General features: G+C 32.5%; 1 protein-coding gene across 2 annotated transcripts; it reads left to right on the top strand.

The window, feature by feature from the left end:
- The first annotated feature begins 1,909 nt into the window (after positions 1-1,909).
- LOC123199501 (kinesin-like protein KIN-8B) lies at positions 1,910-10,065 on the top strand. 2 transcript variants are annotated; one of them, XM_044614536.1, is made up of 16 exons: positions 1,922-2,524; positions 2,639-2,707; positions 2,814-2,930; positions 3,447-3,535; positions 3,717-3,861; positions 3,947-4,042; positions 4,877-4,968; positions 5,638-5,886; positions 5,995-6,145; positions 7,448-7,510; positions 7,586-7,822; positions 8,220-8,324; positions 8,408-8,521; positions 8,886-9,123; positions 9,240-9,430; positions 9,562-10,065. In XM_044614536.1, exons 1-16 carry the CDS (start codon positions 2,477-2,479, stop codon positions 9,772-9,774), a joined length of 2,217 nt encoding a protein of 738 aa, XP_044470471.1. In that variant the 5' UTR covers positions 1,922-2,476; the 3' UTR covers positions 9,775-10,065. The 2 variants fall into 2 exon arrangements, with proteins under 2 accessions (XP_044470472.1, XP_044470471.1); XM_044614537.1 differs by lacking the exons at positions 9,240-9,430; positions 9,562-10,065 and having other exon boundaries at positions 1,910-2,524; positions 8,408-8,477; positions 8,886-9,028.
- Positions 10,066-13,819: the final 3,754 nt, after the last annotated feature.

Here is a 13,819-nt window from a genome sequence, read left to right as displayed (position 1 = left end):
ATGAGCAATTGTTCATTAACCTTGAATTAAATTTTAAAATAATTATAAGAATATAAAATGACTAGAAAACTATTGAAACGTATTTATTGGTGTTACAATTTTAAAATAATTATAAGAATGTAAAATGACTAGAAAACCATTCCTCTACCACCTCAACTACCGCTAGGGCAGTGAATTTGAATTTTAATAAGGCCAAAGGACTTATTCCAACCCAAAGTATCCTCTTTTCGTAAATTATCACCCCTTGATTTTGAAAATCTTATTTACCTATCCATGGGTAGTTAACTTTGTTAGTTTTAAATGTAAAATCGTTATTTCATATATAATATTAAAAATTAAATTAAATTTTATTTCCTTTTCTCCCCTAACCCTAAAAACTAACAATTTTCTCTATAGACCAAGTTTTAAAAAATAACATTCCCTCTTTAGAGTTTAGTTTTCAAACTCTAGTACTATCTCTAATGTCATTATCAGTGGCCTCTTTCTCCTAAAACTTTCTCTCGCTTTGACGATTTCTCTCCTCTCATCTAGGCACACGATCGGTGTTGAATGAAATTCGAGAGACGAAGCTAAAGATCTTGTCTTCGTCTGGGAAGACGCTTGTCTTCTTTTGGGAAGACGAAGCTTTCTCTCCTAGACGAGGACTAAATCTTCCCGACAAAATTCTTTGTCTCCTTAGCTTCATTCGATCTTGATTAGATATCTAGTGAGATGAGAGAAATCGTTAGAGAGAGAGTAAGTGTCAAGAGAGAAAGGTCGTTGGCAATGGTGTCAGAGATGGAGCTGGAGTTTGAAAACTAAACCCTAAGGGAGAAATGCATTTTTTAAAACTTGACATATGGAGAAAATAATTAGTTTTTAGGGTTTAAGAGGGACAAAAAATAAAATTTTAAGAGGTTAAAATTTCGTTAACTTTAACCATTCATAGGGGAGTAAATAAGATTTTCAAAATTAAGAAGTAGGAACTTAAAAAATGAGGATACTTTGGGTGAGAAATAATCGATTGGCCTTTTAATAAGAACACAAACCACCAAAATAGTCTCATTTTTTATTTGGCCAAAGGACTATTTCCCATCTAACTTTAGGTGCGTTCCTAAAGTCACATCCACGAGGTTTAAAAAATCTGAAGTCTCACTTATAACATAATTGTCGTTAAAATTCTCTGTTAGAGACAACGATAAAATCATCATCATTTTACTAATAATATTAAAAAAATATAAAATTTATTATATTTTCTCTCATAAGTTTTAAAAACAAACAATTTTACTTTTACCTAAAGTTTTCTAATTTTGAAAAGTCACATTCTCTCCCCCTCCCCCCCAAATTTTTTTTTCATCTCTCCAATCATCATTTTCAAGGTTGACGATCTCCCCTCTCCACCCTAAACCGTTGGTCGACACAATAAACAAATCTGAAATAGATCTTTTTATCTAAACAAAAAGATCTAATGAGATATGGAAAAAGAGATTTCATATCTCTTCATCAACGAAGAGATCTAGAATCTCTTCGCCTAGATCTCTTCATTGAGGAAGAGATCTTTGCCTAGATCTCTTCATTGAGGAAGAGATCTTTGCCTAGATCTCTTTGTCAATGAAGAGACTTTGTTGTTATTCTTTTCAGATTGTCAGAGAAAGTGGTCGAAAGGGAAGAAAAAAATTCTTTTTGAGGGAAAATGTAACTTTTCAAAATTAAAAAAACTTTAAGAAGGATGAAATTTAATTTTTAAAACTTAAGAGAAAAAATATAATAAATTTTATTTTTTTAAATATTATTAATAAAATGATGATTTTATCTCAGTTTTTAATTAAAATTTTAATTCTAATTAATTAATAAATAAGATTTCAAATTTTTTAAATTTTATAAATATAATTATAAAATCACACCTAAACTTGATTGGAAAATTGTCCTTTGGTCTTTTTATTTTGAAGGAGGGGTGAACTCTTGTTACTGCAACACTCCAAAAACATCTCTCTTGTTTTTATGTAATTCAAACGGTCATAATCATTTCTTTCAGAGACAAAACTCTCCTCTCTCCTGCCCCATTTTTTTGTTCTTCTCTTTCTTCATTCATTCAACGCGTTGCATTACATGCCTGTCAGCCACTACTCACTACTACTGCTACCAAACGCCCTTAACCGCCGCATAATTTCCTCTCCTACCTACAACATCTATCAGATATTAATGCGTTGAATTAAATATATGTCTTCTACATCTTAGAGAAATTATAATTTTTATGGAATGAAGTAGACTCTTGAGCATTATCTTGGCTGATACATTGTCAAATTTTTACTCGTTTTTTAGATTGAAAAATTCATCCTCAACTCTGTTTTATCTGGTCTCTGTTTTCTTGATGGTTTTTTGTTTTAAAGTTTGCTTAGGGTTAGGGTTTACTACATCTGCACTACGTTTTGTACGAATAAGAGATTCTTCATGATTTAAGTTTTACTTGAATAATTGAAATCAATGTTGATGAAAAATGCCGACTATTAGTGCTCCAGCGACTAAGAAAACTACAACGCTCACGGTTAGTCTTCTTTGTTGAATTCAAATTACATCACGTTACTTTTATTTTTATTTTTTTTTCAGTTTTCACCATTTGCATTTTCGTTATAGTCTCTGCTTGAACTTTTGGCTACAGGTTGCTGTGAAATGTAGACGGTTATCGGAGAGAGAACGCGGCCAGGACATTGTTAGAGTAAATAACAAGGTGGGGGTTATTTTTTAATTTTTTTTAATTTGAGATGTTTCATGTAAAATTTTGTAGTGTTTCGTTGGTAGGATTCGTTAAGTAACAGAATAATTGGAATTTGTAGGAGGTGGTTGTTTTGGATCCTGATTTGCCAAAGGATTATCTTGAACGCATACAGAATAGAACGAAGGAAAAGAAGTACAGTTTTGATTATGCTTTTAGTCCTGACTGTACAAACTTGGTATGTGGCTTATATTTTAGTTTTTCAGTCTGAAATTCTTCTTTTTACTCGTTTAGATTTAACCAGTATTCTAAATTATTAAGGATTCTATTATACTAGCATGTGGTTTTATATTTCTCGTACTTTTCCTTTTTAGAGAATTAAGGTTGGAGAATATTCATGTTTATTAGCATCATTCATATTTCATGCTGAACTTTTGTAAAAGAGGTTGGATCTTGAGTGATTCAAATCCCTGTTGAGGTAGCTGTTATAAGTTTTCCCATTTTTTTTATAATGTGAAGAACACAAGGTATTTTTCAGTGTAGTTATTTGCATGTTAGCATGATTGATGATTTTAATGTTTACTGGCTTCTTGTGAAGAAAACTCAAGCAATTGATTAGGTGAAGATATAAATTGAATACTGTAAGAATGTATTGTATTGGTTAAATGAATGTATCAAATAATAAAAATTGTAGGAGATAAATAGAATGGTTGTATTGTGAGTGTCTTGTTTAACTATGCTTCATATTTTCCAGGATGTGTATGTGCAATGTATATCTTCTGTGATCTCTGGGGTTGTTCAAGGTCTCAATGCAACAGTGTTTGCATATGGCTCAACTGGGAGGTACTCTTTGCGTTCATATTTACCTTGTCCCCTATGTTTTTATAGCTGAGGTGCCTACCTCCATAATTAGTGAATTTCAGTTTAGTATAATACTATTTGAGATCATGATGCTATAATCTTTTGTTGTGGTCTATTTGTTATATCCTTTATAATGAATCTAACATCTCTCATACCTGCACAGTGGTAAAACATACACAATGGTTGGGACAAAGAGTGATCCTGGACTCATGGTTCTCAGTATGCATCGAATTTTTGACCTTATTGAAAAGGATAAAAGTTCTGATGAATTTGAAGTTACTTGCTCCTACCTGGAAGTTCACAATGAAGTAGGCATGCATTTCAACTGTGATTTTCAGTTGTTGCTGGTACTCTTTTGGATGAAGTTAATGTTTGATTCTTTTTACGATTCAGATTATCTATGATTTGCTTGAAAAGTCGTCAGGTCATTTGGAACTCCGAGAGGATCCAGTTCATGGAATGGTTGTTGCTGGCCTGAGATGTATCAAGGTTCAGTTTCTTCTATTTGTGTTCATACTGGATCTCTTTTATCAGAATGTTGCTTCACATATTAGGTGTAGGCCTTGAAATCTTTACTGAAGTTTAGCTAGTTATTGAATATTTGTTAGCTGTTTCAATATGTCTCAGATGACGTCAATTTTGTGCAACTAATGACTTAGTGAGTGGGTTTTTGTGGGCTTTTGCCTACAACTAACTTATGTGATATATTGAATGCCTTGTAATTTTGTTGGAATTATTACATATGTGCACTTGCATTGAATTTATTGAAAATTTTTTACCTATTCATGCACTTAATTTTCGCTGGTTAATGAAAATGTCAATGTTTGAAAAGGAACTACTTATAGATGCCAAATTCAACTGTCAGTATTGCATAGCATATTTAGGTTTAGCTGATTATTTTCTTTTCTTTCACTCAGTGAAAAACTTTACCGTGTTTTTCTGTTTAAGCTCAATGATTCATGGAACAAAACAGTGATCCCATGGTTTTGTATTATTTGGCCCTAAGATGATCCATGATCAGTAATTTGTGAATCCTGTGAGCATTAATTCTATTTTTGCTTCTCATCAGCATTTCAAACAAGAGCAAACCAAATTGTTTCCTATGTTACGAAACCATTTTCCTTGTTCTTTATTTATTTTGTACTGTGAATTCTTTACAAATAGTCTTTTTCTGCTCTGGTATAGTCTATTCCTCAGCAACTTTATATGGTTCTGATTTATGTTTATGGTCCTTCTTTATTAAACTGTAATTTATTTGTCATATTTGTTGTTGATGTATCGCTGGTCTGCTGGTTAAGTATTCCCTATTTCCTTTTGATTCAGGTCCACTCAGCGGATAAGATTCTTGAACTTCTGAATTTGGGGAATAGTCGACGGAAAACTGAAAGCACTGAGGCCAATGCAACTTCCTCACGGTAAGCAATATTTGGATTTCAATACCTGTTGTAAACTGATCCTTGTCATCATTGCTGTAATGAGTTTTGTTAAACATCATCTCTCTGTCCTCCTCATTTTGGCTGATTACTTTTCCAATTTAATGCTTGCTTTTACCTTTTGGCCTTTCAAATTACCTTGGTAATGATATCTGAATTTTACTAAATACTATGTAAATTTATCAGTAATTTTCTTTGTATAATCCAATCTCCAGCCAAAACTGCAGTGGGAGAAAAGGGATTATAATTTGACTTCATCTTCAATCATTAGGCTCAAAACCTCTTAGAAGAATCCAGTGTGCGAGGGAGAATCATATTTTTGGGCTTAGCTGCCTTAAGTCTTGGGATATTTTCATATTGTTGAAGGTGAAGGGTTAGGTGTGTTCCAACAGCTAGTAAGATTGAGCTTTTCAACTACAATTTTTGTCTTTTAAGAAAATTATAGTTGACTATACAGATTAAAAATAGGGAAGCCATAATAAAAAACAGAGTAATAGGAAAGGTGTAGTTTTTACTTCTGCATCATTATGTTGCTACCGTTACTAATTTTTACACATTGGATTATTTTAATATGAAATAATAAGGAGAACTTTCCTATTAGATTATATCATTTTTTCCTGATCTCATTCAAGTTAGTTTTTATGTAAGCAGATCACATGCAGTTTTAGAGATTACTGTGAAGAGAAGACAGAAAAACAAATATCGTAATCAAGTAATGAGAGGAAAACTTGCTCTTGTGGATCTTGCTGGCAGCGAACGAGCTTCTGAAACAAATAGTGGAGGGCAAAAGCTAAGGGATGGAGCCAATATTAATCGTTCTCTTCTAGCTTTAGCAAATTGCATTAATGCTTTGGGAAAACAACAAAAGAAGGGACTGGCTTATGTTCCTTATCGGAATAGGTATCTGATGAATCTATTATAGACTGAAAACAATCTTATAACTTTATCTACTATCAATAGTTTAATTTGGTTTTATAAAATAATGCAGCTAATGTGAAATTTTTTCAGCAAACTGACACGGATACTAAAAGATGGTCTCAGTGGCAATTCTCAAACTGTTATGGTAGCAACTATATCACCAGTTGACAGTCAATATCATCACACTGTGAATACCCTGAAATATGCTGACCGGGCAAAGGAAATAAGAACGCATGTTCAGGTATAACATGATTTTGGGCTGTATCAACTTGATTTAGTAGGTTTTGAGTTTTGGGCGACACATTGTGTTGTGTGTTTTGATGATTTATGACTAGGTTGCATACCATTTATTGCTAGTGATTGGTAATCTGTCAACTATAGTATAATGAAAGTGTTTTGTATGAGATTTAAGATAAATAACTCATTCAATTTCTCTTCATTGTTATACCCATCAATAGATACACACGAAGAACCCTTATAGTCACTAGAATTCCCTAAAAAGAGAAGGAAATATTTCAAATATAAAACCTAATAATCACTAGGATTTTCTGACAATAAAGTTAAATATAAAACTACTAGAAAGCACAGTCATAGTATTGCTTAAAATAAGTAACAATTAAAGATTCTAAACTCCTAATAAATAGGGATCCAAAATTAAAAAAAAAGGGATAGAGATCTTAAATCCCTAACAAGTAGGATTCTTCTAGACTTTTCAAGAATCCCACTCAAGTTGGTGAATGAATATTTTCCATTCCTAGCTTGGATACAATAATTTGATCTAGCCAATGTTTATCTTTTACAGCTCAAGCCGCACAACAATAGTCTCAAGTCCATTGTTTGATAGCGATGACTGGCGAGATTTTTTTAAAATTTTTATGGCAACAAGAAAATTGACACATTGGTTTGATTCTTCTTTTCCAAAACGATAGATCTAGTCGGTGATCACCTATCGGGTGAGAGAAACCCATTTTTCCACATATAGGTGATTGTGTGAGTTTTGCCAATATGATGAGAAACTCATCCTTCCTTATGTAGGTGACATCTGAGTTTGCCAAATTGGTGATCTCGTCGTTTCTATGGCCAAAAAATTATGTTGACTGGAACGTTTAGCTTTGATTCCACGAAACAAGATTTGAGATAAAAATTCAAATTCTATTCATTGATATAGCAATCAATATATACACATGGAGAACCTCAATAATCACTAGGTTTTCCTAAAAAGAAAAGGATATATTATAACTAGAAAACCTAATAATCACTAGGATCGCCTAACAGTAAAAGTAAATATAGAACTACTAGGAAACACAATCATAATGTTGTGTAAAATTTAAGAATTCTAAATTTTGGATGAATCTTAATAAAGAGGGATAGAGCTCTTAAATCCTATCAAATAGGGATTATTCTAGACTTTCCAACATTTTATAATCTTTTGTTCTGTAATTAATGCAATTCCTGTATGTATGTGTAAACATTTATAGATATTTTGTGTATTGTCTTTGTGATTAGTAATCATTTGTGAGAATGATTGTTTTATCCTCTTTAGAAAAACATTGGCACAGTTGATACCCATGTTTCAGACTACCAGAGGATGATTGACAATCTTCAGGTTGGTAAATGGCTCGATATATGTAATTCTGATTAGCTATTCTGTACATTGGACTTAACATATATGATTGTACAGATTGAGGTCTGTCGGCTGAAGAAGGAACTAGCTGAGAAGGAATCACAGCTAAGTATCAAACCTGCTGAAAGAGCTGCAGATGATGAGCTGTCTTGGTTGAATATTTTGAGCCATGAAATCAGTGAAAATGTCCAGGAACGGATAAATTTACAGAAGGCTTTATTTGAGCTTGAGGAAGCAAACGTCCGTATACATTCTGAACTCCAACATCTTGATGAGGCTATTGCAAAACACCAGGTTTGTGCCTGTTATTATTGCTAATTGTTTGTTTTGCTTTAAGCTTGATTCTTGTTATTTGTGGACATAGTGGCAACATGACTTGTGTATATTTCTCCTCAGCTCTGATTCCATTTAGTAATTTTGATTTTCTCAAACTACATTTTGTTGACGGCCAGATGATTTCTAATGAAATTGACAGGTTAGCTAGATCTACCAAACATCTTCCAAGAAACCTTCTCTTGATTATCAGTGAAATAGTTGTACAATTTCATTTCTTTGTTGGTTTGGGATGTCATTGAGGGTGTTCCCTCTGTCCAAATAAGTACTTCTGTTATATTTTCAACTGGTTCTTTTATCTGAACAAAGAAAGAAGTTTCAGATGTTATATTTAATGGAGTGCCTTTTTCTGTGGCAGGCTATCGAAAGAGATGAAGCAGTTGTGGAGGCTTTGAGAGCAAGGAGGCAAGTAATTCTTGATAACATACGTGACAATGATGAAGCTGGTGTCAACTATCGAGAGGTAATATTTGAACAATGATCAGGGCTCAGAAAGATTTTAGCTCTCATCTGTTTTAACCAATGAACAAATATTACTATTTATAGGAAATTGCAGCAAATGAGAGTCATCGGTGTGAACTCCAAGACATGATTGATGAAGCCATCAGTAACAATGGTAATAAAACCTACTTGCGCATTCTCAGCCAATATAGAATCTTGGTGAGTGGATTTAAGCAGTTTTAATCTACACACAATTAGCCGTTGCTGAATTTGTCATCTCCATTTTTCTGATTTGATAGTTTCTTAAAAAATAAGTTACTAAGATTGTTACTGTCAATTGAGTCATGCTGCCTAAGTATCTTAGTCTATAATCACTAAAAATGAATGGTAATGTCATTGGAAGCTAGACCTTTTCATGGTTGTTTTTGTCCTGACATCATTGTTTTGTGCTTTATGGGCTACCTTTCCAAGAGTGGATGACCATGTTCTGCTTTGATTGACTTTATTTGGGCAATATACTAATTCAAAGTTTTGGAAGACAAGAATTTAGATGTAATCCCACAGTTGTATTGCGTTGATGTAGGGAATGGCTAACATTGAGCTTCAGTTTGAAATGGCATTGAGGGATCAAGTCATTCACAACCAACGGGAAACACAGAGGAACCTGTGGAAATTGCTCATGACATCAGGAATTGATGAAAAACATCTACTGGACCTTGCAGCCAAGCAGGGAATAACAATTGAAGATTGGACAACCACTTCTCGTGTGGGGCTTTCAAATAATCAGCAGTCACCAAATTTAACTGATATTCTCCTGTTGGGTATAGTCCTTTAACTGGGCATTCATATCCGTCACCACCCTTGAATTTAGCTCCCACTTTTTGTGCGGAGAATTATAATTCATATTATCTGTTGTCTCATGATCACTCTCCATCAGCATATCTAATGCTGAAAAAAGGCAGCGAGCAGTGGATTGGTGGCAGGCCAGTTTCATGGTGTGGCTCTCCTGGTGAAAGTCCTCGAGACATTTGCAATTCTTGTCCAGATATCAGAACTCAAGCTTTACCTTATAAAGCTAGCTCTGTATCAGCTTCCTCTTGCAGTGTAGATTTTGGCCTGCGCCATAAGGTGTGCACGCAATTGATCTACATTCTGTAAATTTTAACTTACTTTGTGAGGCTGTTCCATCTGTCATCTCTTATTGATGTAATCATTTGGTTATACATGCCTTTTAACTGCCTATTGATGTACTTGTACAGGATAATTGGAACCTTACTCGGAAGCAAAATCTGTTTAAAGGTGGAATACCTCGAGTCGTTGGATTTAATCCAACAGAACAAGAATCTGGCATTTGTCGATCTAACCATGTGCTTCAGAACACCAAAACCCTGAACTACACTCATTCTTCTTGCATTTCTTCATTTAGCAGCAGAGGGGCAATCCCTTCTGTTTGCCATAGCCCTGAAACATGAGGCCGCCCTTCCAGTTTTGTATAGTCTTGTATGTGTTTTCCTCCTCTTTCCATTCTATTTTTTCGCTGCAGTACATTTACAAAACATAAATTGAGTATTTTGTCTTAGGGTTTAGTTGGAATGAGCAGGTGATTCTTTCATTTCCTTTGCAGAGGAACACTGCTTGTAAACTTTTGTAAGATGTCTCAGCTGAAAGCGAGAGCATCTTTGTAATTCATAGACCCCTCCCACCCCCAATCATACGAAGAGATGAACAGTTCAGGTATAGTGATTTTTGAAAATTAGCCAGTATGTTTGGTTTGATTTCAGAGAGATGATTGAATTAACAGTTTTTAAAAACTCAAATTTAAAATTTTGTTAAATGTTAAAAAAATTATATTAAAAATTAATATAATGTGCATTAATTTTTTTTTTAAAGGATACTCACTGTTATTGGTAGGTATAGGCTGTGGTTGCGGAAAATGCGTTTGGAAGCTGCCTAGAGTAGTATTATATGTATAATTTTTATATACAATTTTATACACAAACAAAGATATATCATAATGTGATTGGATAGTTAAAAATTAAAGATAAAATAATATTCAATTATATAATTATATATTATTATTTATATATAAAAATTGTGTACTTTATTGATCAAGTTAATGGTAGTAACTATAAAATGGCATCCATAGGTCCTAGAGCAGTGCATTGGGTACCATGCAATTTTAACCTATGGAGGTATACATTAAACAATTAAAATTAAAATAATTTTAATCATTTCTTAAATTATAAAATTATATTTTGTACTTTTAATTTTTATATAATTTAATGGACCCTAAAGTTTTCAAAATTTTGCAGGTTGGTTATTGTTTGAATCAACAGTTTTAAAATTGCATTTGACCTTATGTTTATCTCGTTATTGCTTGAAATTCATCCAAATTTCAGAACAATGAGCAGGAGGGATTTACGACTCATTTTTTTAAAATATGTTTACGCATGGGCATGCATATAGAGTTTACGATTGTGTAAGCGTCATGGGAGGACAGTCATGACCTATGAGTTGTGAAAATACATTTTTGCATGTGCATGCATTCCATGGTGTACGATTGTATACAATGTGTTTTCCACAATATTGTTGTGAGACGGTATGTTCAAAACCCACTTAATTTTTGATGATCCATTGTCAGAATGAGACAAGGTATGAAAGCTAGCTATCTCATCCCGACTACAACTTTAATTGTGCACATTGACGCACAACAAGAGTGATTTTGCGTGACAACGCGAGATCAATAGCTAACTAATCGAATTTTACAACAAAACATAACACAACAAATACGTACTTCAAGTTAACAAAAATATATAACACAAAACTTGATAATTCAACAACATATTTACATTTTAATGATATCAAATAATCATGCATCCACATGTTATTAATCATATCCGTTTCCTTGTATGATGTCAGATGGAAATGAATTAAAATAATGTTTGGTTAGTAATAAGATTGGATTCAAAACAAGTCTGTTCGGACTTGAAATGAGTTTTGCTTGAACGAGTTCAAAACAAGTTTGGGTTCCATGAGTACGAGCACAAACATGAGCATGAGGTTGAAACGAAAAATAAATATGAGCTTGAACCCAAACATGGGCTATGCTCAGCTTGCGAGCTGAGCACAACTCAGTTGTATTAAAATTAAAAATATGTTGCACTGCTGCACACTTGCATCTATTCTTTAAAATGCTTTTCTATTGAAAAAAATAAAACCTAAAACAAAAGTCATCATCGTGTGACGCTAAGCATTCAAGTTCAAGCTTCGTCAATTGTCACTGACGTTGACATCATTTGCCGTTTGCGTTGCTCTGACATTACACCAAGCCTTCAACTTTCTCCGGCGTAACTCCAAGCCTTTAACTTTCTCCAGTGTTGCTTAAGAGTTTTGTTCTATTGACTACCACATCAAGAGTCTTCTATCGGTTCTATGGGACGCTTTTCACTTGCCGGCATCGCATACATTAAGACTATTTGCCCGCATCAAGGTATGTAACCTTGATGCATTTTTTTCAGTTTTGAATTTTAATTTATTGATTAATTTTTTGGTGTCATTTGAATATTGTGATTTGTGAGTCTTCTTCTTGTTGCATATTCAATTTTTCGTTTTTCAGTCTCTCGTGAACACAAGCCTTGAGTCGATTATGAACTGTTGAGTCATGACGCGAGGTGAACATGAACGACTCCTTCTCCAAGCTCAATAAGCTTGAGCTGAGCTTGATGTTCACCCTTTTGAAAATAAATTGAACCATATTTGGACTCGTTTGGGTCAAATCTAGCTCTAGTCACTAATCTTAAAGATTTTAATCTTTGAAGAGATGTTTCTTGTATAAAAATTCTATAGTTTAGAAAATAACGTATGATAAATTTGTTGGAAAGTTAATAACTAGAACACTTTAATTAGTTACTTTAATATAATAATAATATTATATGCATAATTTTATACATAAATAATTATGTATCATCATATAATTTAATATTTTTTATCTTTAATTTTTAACTGTTCAGTTACATAATAATATATTGTTATTTATATATAAAATTAGATATAAAAATTGTATATATAACAGTACTCTTCGTATATCCTTAGTGGTAAAGATTATTTTTTATTGACCATTTAAAAGAGCTAATTTGATTATTTTTCTTTTAGGTAGTTTGTTAATGGATGAATATAACAATATTATGACATAAAATTATTGCAGCTTTCCAACCAAGGTTTACTTTTAATAATTGTTCCAATCCTCTCTTTTTAAATAATCATTTTCTCCCCCTGTGTCATCGCCTCAATCACCATGGGTGCAATTCTAAATAAATCACACCAAGTTAGGGGCGATTTAGTCAAATCTCACTATCTTAAGTGCAATCTGATTGAATTTTACCATTTTGAGTGGGCCAACGGACTGTTTCCCACTCAAGTATTAATACGTTCTCAAAGTCACATCTGTAAAATTTAAAAAACCCAAAATCCCACTCTTACCGAATTGTTGTTAGAATTTTCTGTTAAAGATAAAAATAAAATCGTCATTTTATTAATAATATTTAAAAAATATAAATTCATTAAATTTTCACTACTAAGTTTTAAAAGCTAACAATTTCACCCATATCTAAAGTTTTCTAACTTTGAAAAGTCAAAATTTTCTCTTAAAATTTTTTCTTCACCCTTCTGACCACCATTTTCGATGTTGACAACCTCCCTTCTTCATCCTAAACTATTAGTCGATACACGGGAAGTAATTCGGAGTGAATCTTTTTGTTAAAGATGAAGAGATCCGACGACAAAGAGATCCACTTCAAATTGCTTTATGTGTACTAGCCAACGGTTTAGGGTGGAGATAGGAGGTCGGCGGGGCCAGAGATGGTGGTTGGAGGGAAGAAGAAAAAAAACCTAAGATTTGCAGGGGAGGGAGGGTATGTGACTTTTCAAAGTTAGAAAAATTAGGTAAGGATGAAATATTAGTTTTTAAAACTTGGAGAGAAAATGTAATTAATTTATATTTTTTTAATATTATTAATAAAATAATAATTTTATCCATACCTCTAATAAAAAATTTTAACCCTAATCGACTTATGAGTGAGATTTTAAATTTTTTAAATCTTATAAATGTAACTTAAAAATCGCATCAAAAGATGGGAAATAGTCCTTTGGCCTTTTGAGCATAATAGGGTAAGTTTGCAGTCAGTAATTCATTGGTAGCTCTGAATTTTTAATTTTTGATTTTAGTTTTTAAATTATTAATCCTAAAATTAATATAAATCATGATTGTAAATATTTAATAGAAAGTGTGACCGTAAATATTATTTGGTAATTATTATAAAGAGATCAAAGGTAAGACTAAAAATAGATTCAATTTACGTTAAATTTGAATTTAAATTTGTTTAAATTTAATGAAAGTTGAGTTCGAATTTAAACTTAAGCTTAGTAAGCTTTTATAGAGTGAAACTCAAGTTATTATTACAAAATTAAAATTATTTATTAAATTTAAACTTATTTATATTTTTCAATATAGAAAAACAT

The sequence above is a fragment of the Mangifera indica genome, chromosome 16 (assembly GCF_011075055.1).
Source record: "Mangifera indica cultivar Alphonso chromosome 16, CATAS_Mindica_2.1, whole genome shotgun sequence".
NCBI lineage: Eukaryota > Viridiplantae > Streptophyta > Magnoliopsida > Sapindales > Anacardiaceae > Mangifera > Mangifera indica.
Note: the sequence above shows the minus strand (reverse complement) of the source record. Positions and strands in the feature narration are given on the sequence as shown.

Excerpts from the sequence above, each read along its gene's own strand:
- LOC123199501 (XM_044614536.1), top strand. The coding sequence starts at position 2,477 with ATGCCGACTATTAGTGCTCCAGCGACTAAGAAAACTACAACGCTCACG. Across the intron at positions 6,146-7,447 it reads AAATAAGAACGCATGTTCAG|AAAAACATTGGCACAGTTGA; the intron begins GTATAACATGAT and ends TATCCTCTTTAG. Across the intron at positions 9,431-9,561 it reads ATTTTGGCCTGCGCCATAAG|GATAATTGGAACCTTACTCG; the intron begins GTGTGCACGCAA and ends GTACTTGTACAG.